Raw genomic sequence first — 26,157 nt, 5'->3', positions numbered from 1 at the left:
AAGCCTCACCCCTGGAGGGTTTTAAGGCCAGGCTGGAGGTGGCTCTGCTGCAGTGTGAGGTGTCCCTGGCCATGGCAGGGGGTTGGGACTGGCTGAGCCTTGAGGTCCCTTCCCACCCTGACACCTCTGTGATTCTGTGTGGCCCTGCCATGCCTTTGCATGCCCTGTGCCCTTTTTTAACTGCATGTCTTTGGTTTTTCCCTTCCTGTCTAGAACCAGAAGCTGAAAGTGTCATCTCCAAAGGGGAGGACCCTGTGTGTGATGGTGATTCTGGCTTTCATAATGTTGAATTATGGTCCCTTGAGGTAAGCTGCCTAGGACCTCCACTTTGCACTGCAAGTGTGCTGCCCTCTGGCTTGTGTTTGAATTTTTAACACAGCTGGTGTTTTGTTCTGAAGCTTAGAGCTTGGCTTCTGTGCTGTACTCTCCTCCTGCACAGGGGAAAGCTCATCTGTAGAGTGGTTACTCTTTTGCTGTCCTGCTGGCAGCAAAGAGCTAGAGCTCATACCTTTCATTTCTCTTGGTTTGGCAATTTGGTGCCCAGTGCAGTGCACAGCAGTTTGTCTGCTCCATTTGTGACCTGCAGAGGTTGCAGAGCTCTGTTAAGAATCCTTTTGGCAAGAAGTCACAGACTTTGAGAGCTCATCTGCTTGCTCCATACCTGTGCTGAAGTCACAGACTTTGGAGGTTGCAGCCAGGTGGGGCTTGGGCTCTTCTCCCAGGCAGCCAACACCAGAGCAAGAGGACACAGTCTCAAGCTGTGCCAGGGGAGGTTGAGGCTGGAGGTGAGGAGAAAGTTCTTCCCAGAAAGAGTAATTGGCCATTGGGATGTGCTGCCCAGGGAGGTGGTGGAGTCCCCAGCCCTGGAAGGGTTCAAGAAAGGCTTGGATGTGGCTCCTGGAGCCAGGGTTCAGTTGTCAGATGAGGTTAGGTGTTAGGTGACAGGTTGGACTTGCTGAGCTCTGAGGTCTTTTCCAGCCTGGTTGATTCCATGATTCTCTGCACGAAGCTCTTGTTGATTTTGAGAGGCTTGAAAAGGGAAGGTGAGAGAGAGGTCCTTTACCAGAGTGCTCTGCAGTTCCTGTCTCTCAGCTTCTCCACCCTCAGCCATGAGTGGGATGTTGAGCTTGATGGCTGGGAGGTCAGCTTGTGTTGATGTCTCTGTAACATCCCTGAGTACAGAGATGTGGCAGGGTGAATTTCCTGACTGCTCTGATGTTTAATAAAGTAGATAAAGCAAGAAGGAATTCTTGGCTGGCTGGCTGTTGCTGGCCAGTGCAGTGCTGGAGCCTGCCAGTGGAATTGGCTGTGCCTGAGCTAGGTGGTCTGTGTCAGGAGTGGGTTCAGGCAGGGGCAGTGTGATTCCTCTTTCTGCCCTTTCTTTCTTTTTCCTTTCAGCTAGCAGAGTAAATGCTTGCACTGCAACTCAAATGCCAGGCTGTATCAAGGCAGTGTTGAGGGGGTTGTGCAATACCCTTTGGAAGGCCCAGAGTGTGGGATACACAAATCATTACTTCAGCTTTCACTCCTCCCATGTGTATTTTCTTCCTTCTACAGAGGTGTCACTGAATGGTAGCTCCATGGCTGTGAGAGTCCTGCTTGCTCTCCTCCTCAGTCCTTAGCAGCAGGAGCTTCCCATACACAGAGTGCAGCCTCTGACAGGAATGGGAAGGTTTTGTGTTCCCATGGAACCACAGAATTGTCAGGGTTGGAAGGGAGCTCAAGGCTCAGCCAGCTCCAACCCCCTGCCATGGCCAGGGACACCTCACACCACAGCAGGTTGCTCACAGCCACCTCCAGCCTGGCTGCAAACACCTCCAGGCAGGAGGCTTCCACCACCTCCCTGGGCAGCCTGTGCCAGGCTCTCACCACCCTCCTGGGCAACAACTTCTTCCTCACAGCCAATCTCAATCTCCCCATTTCTAGTTTTGCTCCATCCCCCCCAGTCCTGTCCTTCCCTGACACCCTCAAAAGTCCCTCCCCAGCTTTCTTGGAGCCCCCTGCAGATCCTGGCAGGCCACAATGAGGTCTCCTGGGAGCCTTCTCCAGCCTGCACAACCCCAACTCCCTCACTCTGTCCTCACAGCACCTCCCTGGAGGCACTTGGAGCCATGGTTCAGCTGTCAGGAGGTGTTAGGGATTAGGCAGTAAGTTGGACTTGATGATCTCTGAGTTCTTTTCCAACCTGGTTGATTCTATACTGAAGGGAGAGCCCAGTGCAGGCTGCTTCACTGCCAGGAGGCTTTCCTGTACACCCTCCAGTGCTGGGCATGGCCCCAGGCTCTGTCTCTGAGTGAAGAATGGAAGCCTGAGCAGATGAGTGTGCAGCCACTGCCTGCTGCTCACCACAGAGGCCTGCCTGGGGTCAGTGTGGTACCCAACACTTGTGGCTTTATTGAGGTTCTGTGGGGGAGACTGAAGCTGTCAGCTGTTAAAAGCCTAAGCAGCTTAGGAGGAATTCTGCTGGTGTCAGAGTCTGTTGTGCTTGGTTTGTGCTGGCAGGGAGGCGCCAGCAGCTCTCCGTCTGTGTCACGGAACCAGGCTCTGATCTTGATGACTTGCTTGGCTTCCACATCCATGAAAACTTCCCTTTCTTATTGCTCAAGAATGATTGGTGAGGTGTCTGGAGGGGAAAGGGCACATCTTGCAGCAGTGCCTGGCAGCCATCCCCCCCTTGCTCAATCTTAGATAGCCAGGAGGTGTGAGACAGGAGCTGGCAGCAGGCAGTGCTGGCCCAAAGCAGTGAGCACACCAACTGTGAGTGCAGCAGGGCTGGGAGCTGCAGCCATGGCTCTGGAGGGAGGCAGGAGCTGTGGCAGGCTGCATCTCCTGCCTTCACACTTGCCTTCTGTGGGAGCTGCTGCCTGCTCAGCAGGGCTGCACTCAGCTGCTGTGGCACTCCCAGGGGATGCTGACTTGGTATAGGGTCACAGAACCTGCCAGGGTGGAAAAGACCTCAGAGCTCAGCAAGTCCAAGCTGTCACCCAGCACCTCCTGGCAACTCAACCATGGCTCACAGTGCCACATCCAATCCCCTCTTGAACACCTTCAGGGATGGGGACTCCACCACCTCCCTGGGCAGCACATCCCAGTGGCCAATCTCTCTTGCTGGGAAGAACTTTCTCCTCACCTCAAACCTAAACTCTTGTTGTGGTGCTGGGTGCCTGGGACCAACTCCCAGCTGGCTGCAACCTCCCTGCAGGGAGTTGGAGAGAGCAAGAAGGTCTCCCCTGAGCCTCCTCTTCTGCAGCCTAAGCAACCCCAGCTCCCTCAGCCTCTGCTCCCAGGGCTGTGCTCCAGACCCCTCCCCAGCCTCCTTGCCCTTCCCTGGACAGGTTTGAGTGTCTCAGTGTCCTTCAGAAAGGTCTCATGAGCTGTGCATTGTTGTTGTCACTTACAGCATGGAATCTGGACACTTTCAAAGCATTACCATTCCTGGGGCCCTGCCTTTCTTTCTTTCTTTTTTAGTCTTCTTTGATGCCCACATTTGTGTTAGACCAGGCCTGGGTAGTGCCCAGATCTGAAAGTGTGCCAAACAAGCCTGTGGAGACAGCCTGAGAGAGTTGGGGTTGTGCAGTGTGGAGAAGAGAAAGCTCCTAGGAGACCTCATTGTGGCCTTCCAGGATCTGCAGGGGGCTGCAGGAAAGCTGGGGAGGGACTTGTGAGGGTGTCAGGGAGGGATAGGACTGGGGGGGATGGAGCAGAACTAGAAGTGGGGAGATTGAGATTGGCTGTGAGGAAGAAGTTGTTCCCCAGGAGGGTGGTGAGAGCCTGGCACAGGCTGCCCAGGGAGGTGGTGGAAGCCTCCTGCCTGGAGGTGTTTGCAGCCAGGCTGGAGGTGGCTGTGAGCAACCTGCTGTGGTGTGAGGTGTCCCTGGCCATGGCAGGGGGTTGGGACTGGCTGAGCCTCGAGGTCCCTCCCAGCCCTCACAGCTCTGTGGTTCTCTGATCTGCAAGGGGCTGGGACAGGGATTTTAGAGGCTGCTCTGCTTTTTGCTTGGTTTTGTCTCAAATGTTGGCCAGCTCTGCATGGTTGGAGCTCCTTTCAGACTGGAAACCAAACTTGATGATGTAACCAACCACTCTGAAGCTGTATTTGTGGTGGAGGATGGCTTGAGGTGATGATTGATGGAGATAAGTAAGGCTGCTGCTTCAGAATCTCCTATCCCCCCTTGACCTGGAGCAGCTGTGCTGGAGCTGCTGGCCTTGTGGAGGGACTCTCTGGTCTCCTGATGGATTTTCCTCTCTTTTCCAGGACTCTCTTGGAAACAGAAAGATCTGTGAAAAGTGTAGACCCACTGAGCAGTCTGCAAGTACAGGCAGCAGGCTGGGAGGCTGAGCAGTGTGCTTTGCCTGCTTCTGGTGGAGGTCTGCAGCAAAGGGTCTGGAGCACAGCCCTGGGAGCAGAGGCTGAGGGAGCTGGGGTTGCTTAGGCTGCAGAAGAGGAGGCTCAGGGGAGACCTTCTTGCTCTCTCCAACTCCCTGCAGGGAGGTTGCAGCCAGCTGGGGGTTGGTCTCTTCTCCCAGGCAGGCAAGCAGCACAAGAACAAGAGGACACAGTCTCAAGCTGTGCCAGGGGAGGTTTAGGCTGGAGGTGAGGAGAAAGTTCTTCCCAGCAAGAGAGATTGGCCATTGGGATGTGCTGCCCAGGGAGGTGGTGGAGTCCCCATCCCTGGAGGGGTTCAAGAAAGGCTTGGATGTGGCACTGTGAGCCATGGTTGGGTTGTCAGGAGGTGTTGGGTATGAGGTTATAGGTTGGACTTGCTGAGCTCTGAGGTCTTTTCCCACCTGGCTGATTCTGTGCTTCTATGACTCTGTGAAAGGCAGCAGTGGACTCCTGAGAGCCTCAGGGCTGTGTCTCATTCCTTGGAGTGCACAAGCATCAGGGGAGAGCACAAGGAGTGGTTGGATGAATCCCCTTGCACTGGCAGTGTGGAAGTCACCCCAGGGCTGTTCAGTTGCATGCTTCCATGATCTGCTGCTTGTGGGGATGAAGCAAGCAAAGCTCAGGGCTTGCTGCAGACTCCAGGCCTTCAGAACCTCTCTTGATGTGTCACTGCTTGCAGAGGACTGACTGCTGTGGATTTTCCTACAGACTGCAGGAGCAGGAAGTGATTCCTTCCTCCCTCCCCTGCTGATCACAGCCACATGTTGATGCTGGCAGAGCAGTGCCTTGGCCTGGCTGTGCTCACTTCCCCTGTCCTGCTGCCTTGGTGCAGTTGCAGAGCTGCACACAGCCCCAGGGGCACTCCCTGCCCACCTTGTTGGTTCCCTGACAAGTTAACTTTTCTCCAGGCATTCTCCTGCTGGGCTGGGAGTGAAATGCAGGAAGTTTTTGCCCTACATGAGCATCCCAGTTGAGACTGCTTGCTTCAGACCTGCCCAGGCTTTGGCAAGGAAGGCCAGAGCCCACTTCCAAATAACCAGATTAGATATACACTGTGTCCAGTCTGGGGCTCTGCTGGATCTGCTGCAGAGAGGCCAAGGCAGAGCCAGGAGGATGCTCAGGGGACTTGAGCATCTCCCCTGGGAAGAGAGGCTGAGAGCCCTGGGGCTGTTGAGTCTGGAGAGGAGAAGGCTGAGAGGGATCTGATCAATGCCTATCAATAGCTGAGGGCTGGGGGGCCAGGGGAGGGGCCAAGCTCTCTTGGGTGGTGCACAGGAATGAGCCAAGGAACAGTGGAGACAAAGTGGAACAGAGAAGGTTTCAGCTCAGCATGAGGAGAAACTTCTTTGGTGTGAGGGTGCCAGAGCCCTGGAGCAGGCTGCCCAGGGGGGCTGTGGAGTCTCCTTCTGGGGAGCCTTTCCAACCCCCCCTGGATGCATTCCTGTGCAGCCTGCCCTGGGTGATGCTGCTGTGGCAGGGGTTGGCCTGGGGGAGCTCTGGAGCTCCCTTCCAGCCTCTCCTGCCCTCTGACACTGTGGCCCATGGCTTTCTCAGCAGAACTCAGTGTCTGGGGGTCAGTACTTCCCTTCCTTTCTGTTCTGACAGCTTTATTAAACAACAATTGCTTTTTAAAGAGGGAAACCCCCAGGGAGTGTCCCTCCCCTTCTGGTTGCTGTTGTCACCTTCCCCAGCAGTGCTGGTTGGAGGCTGGGCTCCTCTTACCAGCCCAGCACTTGCAGAGAGCAGCTCTGGAGCAGCCTGGCAGGAGGAGGCAGAGCCTCACAGTCAGCAGATGGTGCCCTCATCAGCAGTAAAGAAACCAGACACACTTCCCAGAGAGCATTTGGCACCGGGGCAGCCTGCTCTGGAATCAGTTAGGAAGAGGACAAGGTTGGTGTCTCCTTGCAATGTCAACTTCAGCCTGCTGGAAAGGGCCCAGCTGCTGTTCAGAGATGGTCTGTCCCCAGAAAACTCTTTGTTATGATATCACTGCTGGCTTTGCTCTGCACAGGGCTGAGCAGCTGAAATGTCAGCCCTCAGACTGGAGGCTCCCAGGCTCTGTGCAGCCAGCAGAGCAAAGGAAATTGAGTTTGGGCTGCTGGCAGGCCTTGCTTTCCCATTCATCAAGCTTGACATTCCAACCAAAGACTTAAAAATACCCCTAAAATATCAGGTGCCATGGGATGCCTGGAGGAGCCATGGCAGCAGAGTTGCTTTTCTTTCCCCCCTGTAATCACATCTATCTCCACTGCTGGACAAACATCTGCATGAAGTATTTAGTGGTTCTTTCTCTTTTTTTCCCTTGGATCTGCTCTTGCATCTTAAACAAGCCAAAGGGCTCCAGCCAGCTTGGCCAAGGTGTTTGTGGCTGTGTGAAAGCCCTTCAAATGCTCACAGTTATCTGGGTTGGCCAAAGGCAGGCTGCAAGGCCCTGGCAGGCACCACAAGTGTGTAAGCATGGCCCAAGAGAAAGGATTCCAGCTTCTAACTGCTCATCTTCTCCAGTGAAGCAATTCCTCACCTTCAGCCTTGCTGGCTTTTAATCCTAGAATCAACCAGGTGGGAAGAGACCCCCAGGATCATCCAGGCCAACCTATCCCCCAGCCCTGTCCAATCAACCAGACCATGGCACCAAGTGCCTCAGCCAGGCTCCTCTTGAACACCTCCAGGGATGATGCCTTTTCCAACCTGGTTGATTGTGTATCCTACAGAGGCTGTCTGGGCCCAGGGCCTGCTGCTGCCATGTAGATGGGGTTGTCAGGCCTGCCAAGGTGGAGCTGAACCTAGATGTTTGGGTGCAGCAGGATATTCCAGGCTTGCAGCTGCATGGAAGTGGGTAGCTGTGCTTTCCTTACATGTTGTATTCATAGAAACTCTGCCAGTTGGGCCTGGGAGCTGGTGAAAGCTCCAAGGTCAGGAGCCCTTTGGTTTGACTATAGGGGATTTCCTTCTGCCTGCAGATCTGGGTTGGAGGCAGGCTGATCTCCATGCCATCAGGTGAAGCTTCTCTGAAGCCCAGAGCATCACCATCCTTCAAGCAGAACTGAAAAGAACAGCTTTGCTTTTCTGTCTGCTGGTGCTTTGGGTGCCAGGATGAGGATGACTCAAGATGCCTTGGTTTGGTGTTGGGTGTGACATGAACCTCACCCCTGCAGACAGCAGCAGGCCTCAAGCTGTGCCAGGGGAGATTCAGGCTGGAGGTCATGGAGAAATTCTTCCCAGCAAGAGAGATTGGCCCTGGGGATGTGCTGCCCAGGGAGGTGGTGGAGTCCCCAGCCCTGGAGGTGTTTAGGCAGAGCCTGGCTGAGGCACTTGGTGCCATGGCTGAGTTGATCAGATGCTGCTGGGTGAGAGGTTGGACTGGGTGATCTCTGAGGTCTTTTCCAGCCTGGTTCATTCTGTATCCTGTAAGCATTCAACACCTTAGAGTGCAGAGCCTTGCAGCCCCTCTGTGCATCTGATGTGTTTTGCTGTGGTTATTCTCTTCCCCAGTGTGTTTGAGAAGGATCCCAACGGAGCTGATTCCACTGCAACTTCCAACCACCGAACCAGAAACCTGCTGGAGTTCTCAGCTAGCCAGGAGGCCAGCCCAGCCCAGAAGGTGCCTGTGGACATCATTCCTGAGAAGAGCAATAGGTGAGATGAAAACCTTTGAGGTGCTTCCAGACCAGGCTGCCCTACTGCTTGCTGAGCTTTTTGGCCAGTGCTGTTGCAGCTCCTGCAGAGCAACTGACTTCACAAGCACTGTGTTCCCAAAGCTGATCTTTGAGACCTGTCTGGAAGGTGTCCAGGGAAGGGCCAGGAGGATGAGCAGAGGGCTGGAGCTGCTCTGCTGTGAGGACAGACTGAGGGAGTTGGGGTTGTGCAGGCTGGAGAGGAGAAGGCTCCCAGGAGACCTCATTGTGGCCTTCCAGGATCTGCAGGGAGCTCCAAGAAAGCTGAGGAGGGACTTGTGAGGGTGTGAGGGAGGGATAGGACTGGGGGGGATGGAGCAGAGCTAGAAATGGGGAGATTGAGATTGGCTGTGAGGAAGAAGTTGTTCCCCAGGAGGGTGGTGAGAGCCTGGCACAGGCTGCCCAGGGAGGTGGTGGCAGCCTCCTGCCTGGAGGTGTTTGCAGCCAGGCTGGATGTGGCTGTGAGCAACCTGCTGTGGTGTGAGGTGTCCCTGGCCATGGCAGGGGGTTGGGACTGGCTGAGCCTTGAGGTCCTTTCCAACCCTGACAGTTCTGTGGTTCTAAGCTCTACACCTCAGAGCAAGGTTCTGCCAACCCAAGGCTCAGATTCCCCTTAGGAGTACAAAGACATGTCTTGGGGTACAGGCTCTCAGGAGGGGGCTTTGTGTGGGCTGGCAAGGGCTGGAGTGTGGCAGAGAGGGCAAAGGGTTTGGTGAGTTTGTTGAGGTGACAGCTCTGTGCTCCTGTGGGAATGATGATGTTTCACCTCCAAGATCCCCCAGCAGGCAGAGGTCCAGGGGTGGCCACGTGGCTGTGCTGTGTGGTGTGGTAGCAGAGAGCATATCACCAAGTGTGTGTAATGGAGACTCTCTGACCTCCTGCAGCCCTTCTTCCCCCTGCCTTTCCCCCTGCTCTTCAGCTTCCATAGTCATGCCATTTCTCATCTTCTCTCTCTCTCTCTTTAGTTTTGAGGCTGGAGGAATTATTTCCTTAGTTGCTTGAGAGAGGCCTGGGGAAGTTCACAAGTGAGAATGTGCTCTGAACTCAGCCCTGCTCTGCTTCACAGACCTCTGAGATCCTCCTTCTGCTCAGCCATTATTGAATTATCTTGTAGCTCTCAGGCTTCCTAGATCTCCAGCATTCATTGCATAAGTGAACATATAATTGCCTCCAGATTGAAGCCTGGCTAATCCAGCTGATGTTTTTCCCTTACAAGCTTTATCCTATCCAATCATCCCTTTCCAGGAGAGTGTTTTGGCTGGTTGAACAAAGCCAGGCACAGATGTGCAGAAAGCCCTAATGGATTCTGCCATGCAGGGGGAAAAAAAGAAGGCAATAAATCAAGAGTGCTCTAAGGCTGTAGCCATGGTGAGAGCTGTGTGGCCTGGGGGCATTTTTCAGGTCATGGCTTGTGACACAGGAGTGGAGTGGTTCCCTTAGGAGGATGTGCCAGTGCCTCTACCTCTATGGGAACAGACTGAGGGAGCTGGGGTTGTGCAGGCTGGAGAGGAGAAGGCTCCCAGGAGACCTCCTTGTGGCCTTGCAGGATCTGCAGGGGGCTGCAAGAAAGCTGGGGAGGGACTTGTGAGGGTGTCAGGGAGGGATAGGACTGGGGGGGATGGAGCAGAACTAGAAATGGGGAGATTGAGATTGGCTGTGAGGAAGAAGTTGTTGCCCAGGAGGGTGGTGAGAGCCTGGCACAGGCTGCCCAGGGAGGTGGTGGAAGCCTCCTGCCTGGAGGTGTTTGCAGCCAGGCTGGATGTGGCTGTGAGCAACCTGCTGTGGTGTGAGGTGTCCCTGGCCATGGCAGGGGGTTGGAGCTGGCTGAGCCTCGAGGTCCCTCTCAGCCCTGACAAATCTATGATTCTAGCTCCCCTTTTCTTCCACTCCTTCACTCTGCTTTCTGGCAGGCTGTGAGCTCTTTGCTCTGTGTCCTCCTCTGTCAGCTCTAGCTGCAGGAAACAGCAGACCTGAAGGAGGAGAGAGAGCTGAGGCAGGGAGGGGAGTGTCAGTAAGGCTGTTGTAAGCTCTTAGGTCTGATTTGTCAGGAAGAAGGGGAGGTTTAGGAGCTGCAGCTCTGTCAAAATCCAAAGGACTGCTGATGCCCTTATAAGAGGTATTTGGTGAGGTAGTTAACCCCTCAGGGGGTACAGAGAACCAGGAGAAAGGAATAGAAGTCTTGACTCTGTTACTGTGCATTTTGGTGTTGAAATACATGCTCTGCACTTTCAGCCAAAGCCAAGGCAGCTCCTGGAGGCTGTAGGGGTTGTTGAGCCTCTCCCTTCAGCTGAGGTGCAGTCTGACAGCTCCACTGTCAGGTAGCTCCTGGTCTCTGTGCATTTGCCTGGGCTTGGCAGCTGATCAGGAGAGTATTTGTGTAGCAAGCCTTCCACAGCTCTGCAGCAAAGGGCAAAGCTGCTTCCCTTAGCTCACATATGATGAGGAACACTTCTCAGGCTGCACTTGTGAAGAGATCCATCATCTGCTGGTGCTCAGCTGTCCATTGAGTGCTATCAGAGCCCTCTGGGGAGCTGGCTGAGAGCACTGGCTGTGTGATGGGAATTGCTCTTCACCTGTTCCGGCGCCCCCACAGCAGCAGCTCTGCAGCCCTGCCCATGGTTCTCTGGCTTGGGGTAAAGGGTCATGAAAATCCTTGCTCTAAGGGATTTCTGCATGTCTTTTCCTTTTCTTTCCCCCCCAGTTATGATGGTTCTGTATCTGATAACAAAGCCTTGATGATAGTCTCAGAGGAGCCACTGCTGTACATCTCCCCCCCACCGCCCCCCTGCCGGCCCCTCATCAACCGGACGGAGTCCCTCAGGTGAGCAACCAACCCCTCCCGAGGGCTCAAGCTGCTCTGAGGGGCTTAGCTCTAATTGTGGTGGTGTGTGAGAGCTGCTGGGCTGTCAGCCCTGGCTGATCTTGTCAGTGGTCATCTGGGAGGCTTGGCTGAGACACCATGGCCATTCGGTGAGACCCAGGCAGACCGAGAGCTGGGCACAGAGCAGCCTGAGGAGGCTCAGCAGGGCTCAGGGCAGAGTCCTGCAGCTGGGAAGGAAGAACAAACTGCACAGCACAGGCTGGGAGGGGATCTGCTGGAGAGCAGCCCTGGGGAGAGGGACCTGGGAGTGCTGGTGGCTAACAAGTTCTGCATGGGACAGCAATGTGCCCTGGGGGCCAGGAGGACCAATGGGACCCTGGGGGGCATCAAGAGGAGTGTGGCCAGCAGAGCCAGGGAGGGTCTCCTCCCCCTCTGCTCTGCCCTGCTGAGACCTCCCCTGGAACATTGCATCCAGTTCTGGGCTCCCCAGCTCAGGAGGGACAGGAATCTGCTGGGGAGAGTCCAAAGGAGGGCTGCAAGGATGACTGAGGGACTGCAGCAGTGCCTGGGGAAGAGAGGCTGAGAGCCCTGGGGCTGTTCAGTCTGGAGAGGAGAAGGCTGAGAGGGATCTGATCAATGGCTATCAATAGCTGAGGGCTGGGGGGCAGGAGGGAGGGGACAGGCTCTGCTCAGCTGCACCCTGGGATAGGACAAGGGGCAATGGATGGAAACTGCAGCACAGGAGGTTCCAGCTCAGCATGAGGAGGAACTTCTGCACTGGGAGGCTCCCAGAGCCCTGGAGCAGGCTGCCCAGAGAGGTTGTGGAGTCTCCTTCTCTGGAGCCTTCCCAGCCCCCTCTGGATGTGTTCTGTGTGCCCTGTGCTGGGTTCTCTGCTCCTGCTCTGGCAGGGGCTTGGACTGGGTGACCTTGGGAGGTCCCTTCCAAACCCTAACATCCTGTGAGCTGTGATCTGTTATGCCTTTATGGTGGGTAGTTGAAGTGCTTTCTCTACTGAGAAGAGCCTTGGGCAGTGCTGTTGAAGCTGTGTTGATGCTGTGGCTGTTCCCAGGCTGAACCACGAGCTGCGGGGCTGGGTCCACAGGCACGAGGTGGAGCGAACCAGGTCCAGGAGGCAGTCCAACAGCCAGCAGCAGAAGGCTCGGGTCATGCAGGTGGGCAGCTTGTGCTGGAGAGCCAGCAGCAGGCCAGGATCATTTCAGGCAACACCACAAAACATTCTCCCCTGCTTCAGTCTGTGCTTGTCATTATAGAGCAGAGTAGCAGTGGTGCCTGTAATTAGGGCACTCAACACTTCCCTTTGCAAATTGCTGCCTTTGCTTGGTGGTTATAGAATCACAGAGCTGGCAGGGCTGGGAGGGACCTCAAGGCTCAGCCAGCTCCAACCCCCTGCCATGGCCAGGGACACCTCACACCACAGCAGGTTGCTCACAGCCACATCCAGCCTGGCTGCAAACACCTCCAGGCAGGAGGCTTCCACCACCTCCCTGGGCAGCCTGTGCCAGGCTCTCACCACCCTCATGGGCAACAACTTCTTCCTCACAGCCAATCTCAATCTCCCCATTTCTAGTTTTGATCCATCCCCTCCAGTCTTATCCCTCCCTGACACCCTCACAAGTCCCTCCCCAGCTTTCTTGGAGCCCCCTGCAGATCCTGGAAGGCCACAATGAGGTCTCCTCAGAGCCTTCTCTTCTCCAGCCTGCACAGCCCCAACTCCCTCACTCTGTGCTCACAGCAGAGCAGCTCCAGCCCTCTGCTCATCCTCCTGGCCCTGCTCTGACACCTTCCAGCACCTCCAGATCCCTCTTGCAATGGGGGCTCCAGAACTGGAGGCAGGACTCCAGGTGGGGTCTCACCAGAGCTGAGCAGAGGGGGAGGATCACCTCCCTTGCCCTGCTGGCCACACTTCTCCTGCTGCAGCCCAGGATCTGATTGGCTTTGCAGGCTGCAAGTGCACACTGAGAGCTCCTGGTGAGCTTCTCCTCCCCCAGCACCCCTAAGGCTCTCTCCTCAGGGCTGCTTTCCAGCCAGTCCCTGCCCAGCCTGGATTTGTGCCTGGGATTGCCTCCACCCAGCTGCAGGACCCTGCCCTTGGTCTTGTTGCACCTCATGAGGTTGGCTTGTGCCCACCTCTCCAGCCTGCCCAGGTCCCTCTGGATGGATCCCTTCCCTCCAGCTGTCTGCTGCACCACACAGCTTGGTGCCATCAGCAACCCTGCTGAGGGTGCACTCAGTGCCACTGTCCATGGCACCCACAAAGATCTCTGAGGTCTTTTCCAACCTCATTGATTCTATGATTCTGTGATCTTGGTTTCTGTAGTGCCAAACCAGGGCACTGCTGCCTGGCTTCATTTTGTGTCATCTTTTTGTTTTCCCCCTTTTCCAGAGCTCCCTCAGCAAGAAGGCAGACTCCCAGCTGATGGCCATGCCTTACACAGACACCAGCCTCAGGTAAGGCACAGCAACTGCTGTGTTATTCCTTTCCACTTACTAATCCATCTTTTCACCAGCAGCTGCTTGCAGATACTGTGATAGCCATTGCTAAACTGTTGGGACAAAGCATCATTGCATCTCATTTGCATAGTTTGTCTTCAGCTCCCTGAAGGGAGGTTGCAGCCAGCTGGGGGTTGGTCTCTTCTCCCAGGCAAGCAGCACCAGAACAAGAGGACACAGTCTCAAGCTGTGCCAGGGGAAGTTCAGGCTGGAGGTGAGGAGAAAGTTCTTCCCAGCAAGAGAGGTTGGCTATTGGGATGTGCTGCCCAGGGAGGTGGTGGAATCCCCATCCCTGGGGGTGTTTAGGAAGAGCCTGGCTGAGGCCCTTGGTGCCATGGTTGAGCTGATCAGATGGTGTTGGGTGAGAGGTTGGACTGGATGATCTCTGAGGTCTTTTCCAACCTGGTTCATTCTGTATTCATCTCCTGCATTTCCCTGATGATTAGAGTACAACCCAGAGTTTCCTGACCCTCCATGCCTCCCCCCACAACTCCTACACCTATCCTGTCTCTCTTTCCTGGGGACAGGAAGAACTGGAGGGAAAAGCTTAAGGAAACAAACCTTCTCTCTCCTGCATTCTGTGACTGTTTGAAAAGCCTCCTGTGCTTTGAAGTGAGAGGGAAGCAAGCAGAATGGAGTCTAAAGTGGGCAGGGCACCTGAAATCATAGAGTGCTAGAATCAACCTGGTTGGAACAGACCTCAGAGAGCATCGAGCCCAAGCTGTGAATGTTGCCCTTGGAAGCAGGACAGCTGTGGCCCTTCCGTTTGGAATGCTGCTTTGAGAGCAGGATCAGCCTGGGAGGAAAGAGCAAGCTGCAGGCTGCTGGTCATGAGAGCAGGCTGCCAAATTCTTATGTTCCTTGACCAAGAAGAAAAAAAAGATCTTTTTGAAGCTGTGCAGGCAGATGGAGGATGTCTTGTAGCTGAAGGCTGAGCAAACAAGCCACATGGCCTCAGAGAGTTTAGTGTACATAGCTCCCCTGCTCTTGAACAAAGGCATCTGGGTGATCAGAAGCAGTCTGAAGCATCCCAGCTTTGCATGGAATCGTCTGCTGTGCTCAGAAGGCAGTCAGGCTGACTTGGGCTGAATGATCCTTGAATGAACAGGAGCAGTGAGTCATGGCAGCTGCACGCTGTGACTGGCCTGGAACTGTCAAGAACACACAGCAGACTTCCAGCTCCTCCTGGAGCCATCAGCTATTAGATGCTCCCTGAAATCAGGGAATCACAGGGTAGTGTAGGTTGGGAGGGACCTCTGGGAATCTCCAGGTCAATCTTCTACTCAAAGTAGGTTTCACTTCAGGTTTGCTGGGTCTCTGAAAAGACTTTCTCCACATCCTTTTGTAACCCCCATTAGGAAGCTGAGGATTCTAATCCTCAGCAGTGTGCCAAGGCCAAGGGCATCCTGGCCTGCAGCAAGACCAGTGTGGCCAGCAGGAGCAGGGAGCTCATCCTGCCCTGTGCTCAGCACTGCTCAGGCCACACCTTGAGTCCTGTGTCCAGTTCTGGGCTCCTCAGGTTAGGAAGGAGGTTGAGCTGCTGGAAGGTGTCCAGAGAAGGGCAAGAAAGCTGGGGAGGGGTCTGGAGCACAGCCCTGGGAGCAGAGGCTGAGGGAGCTGGGGTTGCTTAGCCTGGAGAAGAGGAGGCTCAGGGGAGACCTTCTTGCTCTCTCCAACTCCCTGAAGGGAGGTTGGAGCCAGGTGGGGGTTGGGCTCTTCTCCCAGGCAAGCAGCACCAGAACAAGAGGACACAGTCTCAAGCGGGAGGCTTAGGCTGGAGGTGAGGAGAAAGTTCTTCCCATCAAGAGAGATTGGCCATTGGGATGTGCTGCCCAGGGAGGTGATGGGGTCACCATTCCTGGAGGTGTTCAGGAAGAGCCTGGCTGAGGCACTTGGTGCCATGGTTGAGTTGCTCAGATGGTGCTGGGTGAGAGCTTGGACTTGGTGATCTCTGAGGTCTTTTCCGACCTGGTTCATTATTCTGTGTTTAGCAGCACTATGCAAGCAGGGAATCAGATCACATCCTTCACACACAGGAAACGAGACTTGGAGCTAACTTGAGCTTGGTTACTCATTTGTCAAAGCCTTTGGGGCCACCAAAGCAGCTCTGAGCTTCAGTGCCGAGGCTGCGCGGGGCTCAAAGGCGCGAGGCCCAGGCGCTGCGAGGCACGGCACGGCCCCGTGGGCCCGCGGGCCTGATCCTGCCCCACACTCCAGCACAGGCACAGGCAGCTCCTGCCCCACGCTCCGGCACAGGCACAGGCAGCTCCTGCCCCATGCTCCGGCACAGGCACAGGCACAGGCAGCTCCTGCCCCACGCTCCAGCACAGGCACAGGCAGCTCCTGCCCCACGCTCCAGCACAGGCACAGGCACAGGCAGCTCCTGCCCCACGCTCCAGCACAGGCACAGGCACAGGCAGCTCCTGCCCCACGCTCCAGCACAGGCACAGGCACAGGCAGCTCCTGCCCCACGCTCCAGCACAGGCACAGGCACAGGCAGCTCCTGCCCCACGCTCCAGCACAGGCACAGGCAGCTCCAGCACAGGCACAGGCAGCTCCAGCACAGGCACAGGCAGCTCCAGCACAGGCACAGGCAGCTCCAGCACAGGCACAGGCAGCTCCAGCACAGGCACAGGCACAGGCAGCTCCAGCACAGACACAGACAGCTGTGGCACAGGCAGCTCCGGTGCAGGCACAGGCTCAGACAGCTCCTGCACAGGCAGCTTACACCTGAAAAACAACCTTTCAGCATTCTAAATCCAGCCATGGGAGAAAGCTCTTCCAAAGCACTTGGAAGCCCTTGGGCCTTTGCAGAGCTCTCCTGAGCTCATGGAACAAGTCTGTCACCAAATTCCAAGTGATGGCAGTAATCCACTGCTCACAGAGCCAAACATTCAGGTTGGAAAAGACCCTCAGCATCCCCAAGTCCAACCCAGAACCCTACCCTACAAGGTTCACCTCCTGAACCATATCCCCAAGCACCACATCCAAACCACCTTCAAAGACATGTTGCACCCTTGGGTACAGAAGATTGAAATAGAAAGGACTTAAATAGGTTGAAACAGAAAGGCCTTCTAAACTTCCATGTGAGGAAGTTTCCCTTCCTTTCTTTAAAATGGAGCTTTAGAAGTTCTCTTCCTTTCCCTGAAGAAGTTGTTCCCCAGGAGGGTGGTGAGAGCCTGGCACAGGCTGCCCAGGGAGGTGGTGGAAGTCTCATCCCTGGAGGTGTTTGCAGCCAGGCTGGATGTGGCTGTGAGCAACCTGCTGTGGTGTGAGGTGTCCCTGGCCATGGCAGGGGGTTGGAGCTGGCTGAGCCTTGAGCTCCCTTCCAGCCCTGACAATTCTGTGGCTCTATGTCTTGAACCCCCAGTCCTGTTAAAGAGCAATCAGCTTGGCAGCTACAGTCCTTGGATTGCAGCAGGGTTGTGTTGGCAGTAAGAGAGGAGATAATGATGGTCTACTGTTACTGCTGCTGAAGAAAATCACTTGCTGATGGCTTTGTGCCGTGTTTGGGGTGCATGGTTGTGTGTGGTTTAGAAACATGCCCAAATAATCTGAGCTGGCCAGCCCAGTTGAAAATCTGGGTCAGCAGGAGACAACTTGGGAGGCAGAGCTTGATGAGTGGTTTTTGCCACAGAACCTGCAAACAGGCAGCCTGCTAATGGAGGGGGAAAGAATTAGAGTGAGGGGCTGAGGGTCTAGCTGATGGTTTGTGTAAGTGCAGCTTTCCAGTTTGATTAAGCATGTTATTTTTGAACTGGGCTGGGGAAGAATCCCTGATAGCAATGTGTGCTTGGAATTTCTCACCTCTCCAAGATAAACAGTGGGTAAGAACTATGAGTGCACAGCTTGCCAGTGTTTGTGTGTAGAGTAGTTTAGACAGGGTGTCTTTTCCTCCTGTCTGAGGTAGGTAAGATGAGAGCTGTGAAAAAGATAAGTCAGAGTTATGAGGGGGTCTCATTTTTTTTACTCCCAAGAGTAAAAATCAGGAGCAGATCTCCAAGCTGCCCAGAGACACACACACAGAAAGGGGAATGAGAGAGAAAGATCAGGAGCAGATCTCCAAGCTGCCCAGAGACACACACACAGAAAGGGGAATGAGAGAGAAAGATCAGGAGCAGATCTCCAAGCTGAGCAGAGACACACACACACACACCAAGGGGAATGAGAGAGAAAGATCAGGAGCAGATCTCCAAGCTGAGCAGAGACACACACACAGAAAGGGGAATGAGAGAGAAAGATCAGGAGCAGATCTCCAAGCTGAGCAGAGACACACACACAGAAAGGGGAATGAGAGTGAAAGATCAGGAGCAGATCTCCAAGCTGCCCAGACACACACACAAAGGGGAATGAGAGGGAAAGATCAGGAGCAGACCTCCAAGCTGAGCAGAGACACACACACAGAAAGGGGAATGAGAGTGAAAGATCAGGAGCAGATCTCCAAGCTGCCCAGAGACACACACACACCAAGGGGAATGAAACATCAAGAGCAGATCTCCAAGCTGAGCAAAGACACACACACACACACACAAAGGGGAATGAGAAAGATCAGGAGCAGATCTCCAAGCTGAGCAAAGACACACACACACAAAGGGGAATGAGAGAGAAAGATCAGGAGCAGATCTCCAAGCTGCCCAGAGACACACACACAGAAAGGGGAATGAGAGAGAAAGATCAGGAGCAGATCTCCAAGCTGCCCAGAGACACACACACACAAAACCAGGTGAATGAGAAAGATCAAGAGCAGATCTCCAAGCTGAGCAGAGACACACACACAAAAGGTGAATGAGAAAGATCAGGTGCAGATCTCCAAGCTGCCCAGACACACACACACAAAAGGTGAATGAGAAAGATCAGGAGCAGATCTCCAAGCTGCCCAGACACACACACAAAGGGGAATGAGAGAGAAAGATCAGGAGCAGATCTCCAAGCTGCCCAGAGACACACACACACAAAACCAGGTGAATGAGAGAGGAGGAGAGGCTCTCACTTGGCAGCAAATGCCCAGCTCTGTTTGTGTTTACCTTTGTGCTTTCAGCTGGAGTGGTTTAGGTCCTTAGCAGTAAAACCAAAAGCCAAGTGTTGATATTTCAGAATGGCCCTTCCAAAGTTTGCTCAAATCTGTTCCCAAAAGTCATCACAATTCCCCCCCCCCAGGACATTTCAGGTTGACTCCATGTATTTTTCCTGGTTTATTATTGAGCTAGCAGGCAGGGTTTGGCCAGCCTCAAAAGCACAAAGGAAACCAAGCTTGTTAAAAGCTTCCTGCAGCCAGACCTCTGAAGCACCTTGAGCTTGCAGAGAGCAGCCAGCAGTTTGCACTTCTCTGTAATGCTCTCTTTCATGGGATTTTCACTTCTGTGCAGTGTTCCTCCTGCCTCCCTGGGCAAAGGAAGGGCTCCTCTTCTCCACAAAAGCAGATCTTTGCAAGTCTTCCCCTCCCTGAAGTTACCTTTCTTGTCTGAAATAATTACATGTCCCCCTCTTTCATTTCAGCAGGAACTCAGGGAATGAGCTGCAAGTCTATTATGCCTCTCCAAGGAGCTACCAAGACTTCTTTGAAGCTATTCACAGAAGGGAAGATACATTCTACGTGGTGTCGTTTCGCAGAGTAAGCCTGGGAGCCTTCTCTCCTTCCTTCCCCTTCTCTCTCTCGTCCCCCCCCTTCTCTCTCTCGTCCCCCCCCTTCTCTCTCTCGTCCCCCCCTTCTCTCTCTCGTCCCCCCCTTCTCTCTCTCTCGTCCCCCCCTTCTCTCTCTCTCGTCCCCCCCTTCTCTCTCTCTCGTCCCCCCCTTCTCTCTCTCTCGTCCCCCCCCTTCTCTCTCTCTTCCCCCCCTTCTCTCTCTCTCGTCCCCCCCTTCTCTCTCTCTCGTCCCCCCCTTCTCTCTCTCTCTTCCCCCCCCTTCTCTCTCTCTCTTCCCCCCCTTCTCTCTCTCTCTTCCCCCCCTTCTCTCTCTCTCTTCCCCCCCTTCTCTCTCTCTTCCCCCCCTTCTCTCTCTCTCTCCCCCCTTCTCTCTCTCTTCCCCCCTTCTCTCTCTCTTCCCCCCCCTTCTCTCTCTCTTCCCCCCCTTCTCTCTCTCTTCCCCCCCTTCTCTCTCTCTTCCCCCCCTTCTCTCTCTCTTCCCCCCCCTTCTCTCTCTCTTCCCCCCCCTTCTCTCTCTCTTCCCCCCCCCTTCTCTCTCTCTTCCCCCCCCTTCTCTCTCTCTTCCCCCCCCTTCTCTCTCTCTCTCGTCCCCCCCTTCTCTCTCTCTCTCGTCCCCCCCTTCTCTCTCTCTCTCGTCCCCCCCTTCTCTCTCTCTCTCTTCCCCCCCTTCTCTCTCTCTTCCCCCCCCCCTTCTCTCTCTCTTCCCCCCCTTCTCTCTCTCTTCCCCCCCCTTCTCTCTCTCTTCCCCCCTTCTCTCTCTCTTCCCCCCCTTCTCTCTCTCTTCCCCCCCTTCTCTCTCTCTCTCGTCCCCCCCTTCTCTCTCTCTCTCTCGTCCCCCCCCTTCTCTCTCTCTCTCGTCCCCCCCTTCTCTCTCTCTCTCTTCCCCCCCTTCTCTCTCTCTCTCTTCCCCCCCTTCTCTCTCTCTCTCGTCCCCCCCTTCTCTCTCTCTCTCGTCCCCCCCTTCTCTCTCTCTCTCTTCCCCCCCTTCTCTCTCTCTCTCGTCCCCCCCTTCTCTCTCTCTCTCGTCCCCCCCCCCTTCTCTCTCTCTCTCTTCCCCCCCAGTCCTGACCTTTCATGTGTTATCATTAGTCTGTTGCTATCACTGCCTTCCCTTGTAACACAAAAGGTAACTTAGCCAAGGCTGAAGCTGGGTTTGTTTCTGCCTATCTTTCCCAGTAACACAGCTGGCTCATTGTCTTTGCAAGATATGCCCCCGTGCTGCTTGCCATGGAAAGAGAGCTTTGCAGCAAGCCCTGTGGGCAGGGCGGAAAGAGAGCTTTGCAGCAAGCCCTGTGGGCAGGGCATGGCAGCACAGCCCTGCCTGAAGGCTGGTGGTTGGACCCAGGTGGCAGCAGGCCACTGATCAGAGCGGATCCCTGGGGGCTTGCTTAGCAGGCATGTAAACCTTTTGTGTTCCTGGGAGTGCAAGTGTCCTGAGCACAAATGGTGTCTGCTAGCTCAACATGACAGCATTCCTGTCTTCCCCTCCAACACTTGCAGCTTCAGCTGCTGCAGCTCTACAGGACTCTGTGCCCTGGCACATTTCCTCAGCTGCTGTGTGGCTCGTAGATGGAGGGAGATGAGTGCTGCTGCTGCCATGTGCTGGGATGCAGCAGAGCCTTGTGCTGCAACCTGCAGTGCAGTTAGTGACAGCAAAAGCTGGTTTTGGATGGCATCCCAGGTGTTTGATGTACTGCAAGCCTGAGTGGTGGTGAAGGCAGGAGAGCTGCAGGAGTGAGAAGCAGCTTGGGATGTGGGTGAGGGAAATGGTTAAGGGAAACACTGGTTGAAAGAGCAGCTAGGAGATGGGAGAGTTTATCTCCTCCCTTTTCCAGGGGGCTTGATGAGTCTTTGAAGACATGTCTGTGGTCCCTATTTGGCCCTGGCCTGAAGAAGAGCTCTTCACTTTCTCAGACCTTCTGCCTTGCTGGTTTGTAGTCAGGATAATAGATTCCCTGTGCCACACTTTTCCTAGGATCCTGCAACTCTCCATTTGCTTCCTCATCACAGGAGGACCCTGAGGGGGGGTGTCCTAAGGTGATGGGGTTCCAGTAGCTGCAACTCCAGCAGCTCCTCCAGCCACAAGCAGTTCTGTGTCAGAGCACAGGAGGAGCTCAGCAGTGGCTGTGCTGTCACTCTGGCAGCAGTGTCCATGCAGGTAGTGCAGCCCTGCTCTGCAGTCACTGTCAGAGCACAGGAGGAGCTCAGCAGTGGCTGTGCTGTCACTCTGGCAGCAGTGTCCATGCAGGTAGTGCAGCCCTGCTCTGCAGTCACTGTCAGAGCACAGGAGGAGCTCAGCAGTGGCTGTGCTGTCACTCCTGCAGCAGTGTCCATGCAGGTAGTGCAGCCCTGCTCTGCAGTCACTGTCAGAGCACAGGAGGAGCTCAGCAGTGGCTGTGCTGTCACTCCTGCAGCAGTGTGCACACAGGTAGCACAGCCCTGCTCTGCAGTCACTGTCAGAGCACAGGAGGAGCTCAGCAGTGGCTGTGCTGTCACTCTGGCAGCAGTGTCCATGCAGGTAGTGCAGCCCTGCTCTGCAGTCACTGTCAGAGCACAGGAGGAGCTCAGCAGTGGCTGTGCTGTCACTCTGGCAGCAGTGTCCATGCAGGTAGTGCAGCCCTGCTCTGCAGTCACTGTATGGGCACAGGAGGAGCTCAGCAGTGGCTGTGCTGTCACTCCTGCAGCAGTGTCCATGCAGGTAGTGCAGCTCTGCTCTGCAGTCACTGTTTGCATGTGGCAGAAACTTGTCTTCAGACGAGGTTCAGGCCGAGCAAAACCGGCAGTGGCTCTTGTTGGGGTTGGAGTTTTCTGCTGAGTGGAAGCATGAGGCTGGTTTGCAGCGCTGGGGTTGCTGGGCTGTGTCAGAGGGCTGGAATTTGGTCGCTGAAGGCTTGGCGTGCTCCGCTGTTCTTTCGGCTGGCAGCACGAACAGGGCCGGGCCCGGGCTCCGCGCAGCCGGAGCGTGAGGGGAAGGGGATGGAGCACTGAGTTGTAAAAGGCTTTCTCCAAGCTCCAAACAAAGGGGGGAAAAGCAGCCTGGGGTTTGGCTGGGTCCTCCCCTGCAGCTGCTGCTCTGCTCCACCTGAGTGCCTGTGCTGGAGGGGAGGTTCTGTCGGCTCAATGACCTGGAGGTTGTCAGCTCTCGTTTCCACTCGCGGCGCTGTCCGTGGAGGCTGTGTGCCTTGTGCCGCAGCATCCCTGCTGCTTGGCTCTGCTGCGCCTCAGGGAGAGCTGCTGGGGCCGTCCTGAGCCCTGCATGAGGTTTGTGTGGCAGCACACTGTCGGTGTTCCCGGGTGCGTTGCCGCAGTTGTTAGTGCAGCGGGGGCAGACCTGAGCTGGTGACGAGCTGTCCCCTTGAGGCACTTGGAAACGGCTTGCCTGGATTCTCTTGTGAGTGCAGGAGAAAGGACTCCTGCACAGCCCGGGGGGTGCCATCAGCAGGGCCCCAGCCAGGGAGCTGCCCTTTCACCTTCCCAGGAGGACTGCTGACTCTGTTTTCTTTGGACCGTGGTTCCCTTTCCACTGGCGATTAGGAGCTGAGGGAAGGGACTGATTTCCACCTCGGTGTTAGGGGACAGTTCACTCCTCTTGCTTGCTTGCTGTCCGAGTTAGAAGGCAAGGCCTGGAGATGGCTTTGTTCTCTTCCTTGGCCCTTTGCCCTGCAGACACTCCCAAGCACTCAATAAAGCTGTTAGCACAGAAGAATGGGAATCATCCTGCTAAGAGCTCCAGGGAGGGGAGGATGGTCCTGCACTGAGTGGGAGGTGTGACTACAGATCTGCCTCCAGAGATCCCTTCCACCTGATGTCTCTGGGATCCTCTTTCCACATGCTTGCTGCTCTGGGTGCAGTGTCTCATAGCCCAGCACCTCTCCTGGGTGCCTGTGCTGAGATGTAGCCATAGAACACATTGGTGTCTGTGTGCTTTGCACTTCCTCCCTTGCACTGCAGGAGCTGTGCTCCCAAGGTCCTTGCATTTGACACAGAAAAACAGCGTTTGCTGGGGCTGCTCACACTGCTCTTGCACAGCAGGGCTCAGCCAGGACTTACACAACCACAGAACTGTGAGGGTTAGAAGGGAGCTCAAGGCTCAGCCAGCTCCAACCCCCCTGCCATGGCCAGGGACACCTCACACCACAGCAGGTTGCTCACAGCCACATCCAGCCTGGCTGCAAACACCTCCAGGCAGGAGGATTCCACCACCTCCCTGGGCAACCTGTGCCAGGCTCTCACCACCCTCCTGGGCAACAACTTCTTCCTGACATCCAGTATTCTACTGGCTGGCTTTGACAGGCTTGTGTGGCAGCAGTTCACTGTGCTGCAGACACACTTTTGGCTATGGTTTGAATGTATTCAGAGAGTCTAAGTGAGGGAGGTTCCAACTCACTGCACTTGATGCCAGCTGCATCCTGCAGGCAGCACTGCTTTAGGAGACTTCAGCCTCAGATGATGTTTCCTAGCCAGGAATTCAAGCCCAACCTCTGCTTTTCTCCTCTCTTACTGCACTTGACAATGGGTGGTTCTTACTAGACATGGAGTTTTCAGCTGGTGACTTTGTTTGTGGGTTTCCATGGGCTGGGATTGTGTAAGCTGATCTTTCATGCAGATAAAATGCATTGATTAGACCCTCACAGTCCTGCTGCTCCTCCAAAGGCACAGCAGCTGGTTTATCTGTGTGAGTCCTGTGGCTTTGCAACTGCTGCAAGGTCCTGGAAGCTTTTCACCAGCTCCCCTTTCTCCTGGGGAGCCTGAGCTTAGCTGTGCAGAGAGGGGAAATGACTTGATCCCAGGATCCCAGGATACTAAGATCTTGTCCTCTATTGTGCACAGATGCTGTGAGTGATATGTGTGGAAAGAACTGAGGCTCAGGGCATGGTATCCAGGATGAAAGACTGAGGCCACCCTTTAGCCTGTCTGCTGTGTGAGGCCAGCCCTTGCCTCTCAGGGAAAACTGGAGAAGGCAAACTCTGTGTGATTGGTGCTTCTGCAGTGCCCTGGAGCTCAGTCAGCCTCTGGCAGATCATGGCTGCACTTGACTTTGACGACCCAGTGTGGAAACCTCCTGTGTGGAGATTCATGTCTCCCCCAGCAAGCCTTGGAGGGCTCAAGATGCTGGAAATGTGTCACTCAAGATGCAGTAACTTCCCTTTGGGAGTGGAATGGAATGGAATGGAATGGAATTAGCCAAGTTGGAAGAGACCTTTGAGATCATCCAGTCCAACCTCTCACCCAACACCATCTGATCAACCCAACCATGGCACCAAGTGCCTCAGCCAGGCTCCTCCAGGGCTGGGGACTCCACCACCTCCCTGGGCAGCACATCCCAATGGCCAATCTCTCTTGCTGGGAGCAATTTCTTCCTCACCTCCAGCCTGAACCTCCCCTGGCACAGCTTGAGACTGTGTCCTCTTGTTCTGGTGCTGGTTGCCTACCTGGGAGAAGAGACCAACCTCCACCTGGCTCCAACCTCCCTTCAGGGAGTTGTAGAGAGCAAGAAGCTCTCCCCTGAGCCTCCCTTGCTCCAGGCTAAGAGGTAGGGGGTAGGCAAGTTTCATTCCCACTTCTGCTGCAAAGGAGGCTACCAGCTCTTTCAGAACTTAGAATGAGCTGCTGTGTGAGCTGCCCTGGGTGGTCCTGCTCTGGCAGGGGGGGTTGGACTGGCTGATCTCTAGGGGTCCCTTCCAGCCCCTAACATGCTGTGATTTTCATTTCTCTGACATGTGCTGTGATGACTGAAACTTGAGAAGGCAGAGCTGTGTTCAGGAGAGCCTTTTCTCCCCAGTAGCTATCAGTAGGACAGAGGAAAGGGGCTGAAGCTGTGCCAGGGCAGGTTTAGGTTGGAGGTTAGGAAAAATGTCTTTCCTGCAAGAGTGGTGAGGGGTTGGAACCAGCTGCCCAGGGAGGTGGTGGGGGGCAGCATCCCTGGAGGTGCTCAAGAAGCTGTGGATGTGGTGCTTCAGGATATGGTTTAGTGGCTATGGTAGTTGGGTTAGGGTTGGGCTCAGTGATCTCAAAGGCCTTTCCCATCCTTAATGCTTGATGGTGCCCAGGGAGGGGCTGGGGTCAGCATCCCTGGAGGTGTTTAAGGGCAGCCTGGGTGAGGCACTCAGTGCCAGGGGCTGGTTGGTTGGTTAGGGTTGGCTGATTGGTTGGACTTGGTGATCTCTGAGGTCTCTTCCAGCCTGGTTGATTCTGTGCTTGTTTCTCACTGTTGCTGCTCTGCCATGCCTGGAAGTTGTGTTCCTGTGTGAGAACTTCCTTTGAAGAGGGAAGAAGCAGAGGGGCAGCACCCAGGCCAGAAAGGCAGCGAGAGACCTTGGGTGTGTAGCGAGTGGGAGCCAAAGAGCAGCAGCCAGCAAGTGCCAGCTGCAGGGCAGCCTCCTCCAGGCAGCAGCTGTTTGGCTCAGCAGCTGCACTCAGCAGCCTGCAGGGCTCAGCAGCAGAGTGCAGGATGTGTCTCAGAGGAGGGAGGTGATGCCTGTCGCCTCCAGCAGGGCTGGGTTTCCTTTGGAAATGTCTGCTCTCTCCCCAGCTCTCCCAGACATTTGGGGAGCAAAGCCTTAGTCACTCTGAGTTTTGTCTCCTTGGCTCTCTCTGAGCCCTGCTGTCCTCTGAAGAAAGCTGGGAGTGAATGTGGTGTCAGGGACAGCTGTCTGAGCAGAGGCAGGAAAGTCACTCAGCTGTGTCTGGCCTGGAGCAGAAGATGCTCTTTGAGTTGGGTTTGTGGATGGTCTTGCTTGGCTTCTCTTCTGTATGGCTGCTGGGACTTGATGAATCATGTTAATGCCATCCCTGAACTTCCTTCAGCACTACATGTCCCAGGCCTAGCTAATACTTTGTTATCTTTAACCCAGCACTTGGAAGGCCACCACAGGCTGGAGGTAATTGCAGTGGAAATCAGACATGCTGCAAGCAAGGTCTCCAGAGCCCAAAGTGGCAGCAGTAGGAGGTGACCAGAAACAGGCTGAGTGCAGCTGAGGTGTGCTGCATGCTTGACAGGCAAAGAGCTGTGGGCCAGGAATGGAGAACTGTTGGCTTGGGAAAGCCTCTGGGAAAGAGCCACAGCTTGTGAGCTGGTGTGGACACTGGAGGTCTGGAGCACAGCCCTGTGGGGAGAGGC

At 55.1% G+C, this 26,157-nt stretch overlaps 1 protein-coding gene across 2 annotated transcripts in view; it reads left to right on the top strand.

Annotated features, from left to right (window-relative positions):
- ATF6 (activating transcription factor 6) overlaps positions 1–26,157 on the top strand; it is a 90,534-nt gene that overhangs the window by 19,450 nt on the left and 44,927 nt on the right. The window contains exons 9-14 of one of the 2 annotated variants that reach the window (XM_068164579.1): positions 214–305; positions 7,880–8,023; positions 10,763–10,882; positions 11,953–12,055; positions 13,288–13,352; positions 18,894–19,005. In XM_068164579.1, coding sequence (XP_068020680.1) covers positions 214–305; positions 7,880–8,023; positions 10,763–10,882; positions 11,953–12,055; positions 13,288–13,352; positions 18,894–19,005 — 636 coding nt within the window. Of the gene's footprint in view, positions 1–213; positions 306–7,879; positions 8,024–10,762; positions 10,883–11,952; positions 12,056–13,287; positions 13,353–18,890; positions 19,006–26,157 lie in introns of both variants that reach the window. The other variant, XM_068164578.1, reaches the window with a different exon arrangement.

This window comes from Melanerpes formicivorus, unplaced genomic scaffold, assembly GCF_026170545.1.
Source record: "Melanerpes formicivorus ecotype bairdi unplaced genomic scaffold, bMelFor1.0.p_v2 SCAF_81, whole genome shotgun sequence".
Lineage (NCBI taxonomy): Eukaryota > Metazoa > Chordata > Aves > Piciformes > Picidae > Melanerpes > Melanerpes formicivorus.
The sequence above is the reverse complement of the archived record's forward strand: the minus strand, read 5'-3'. Positions and strand labels throughout refer to the sequence as shown.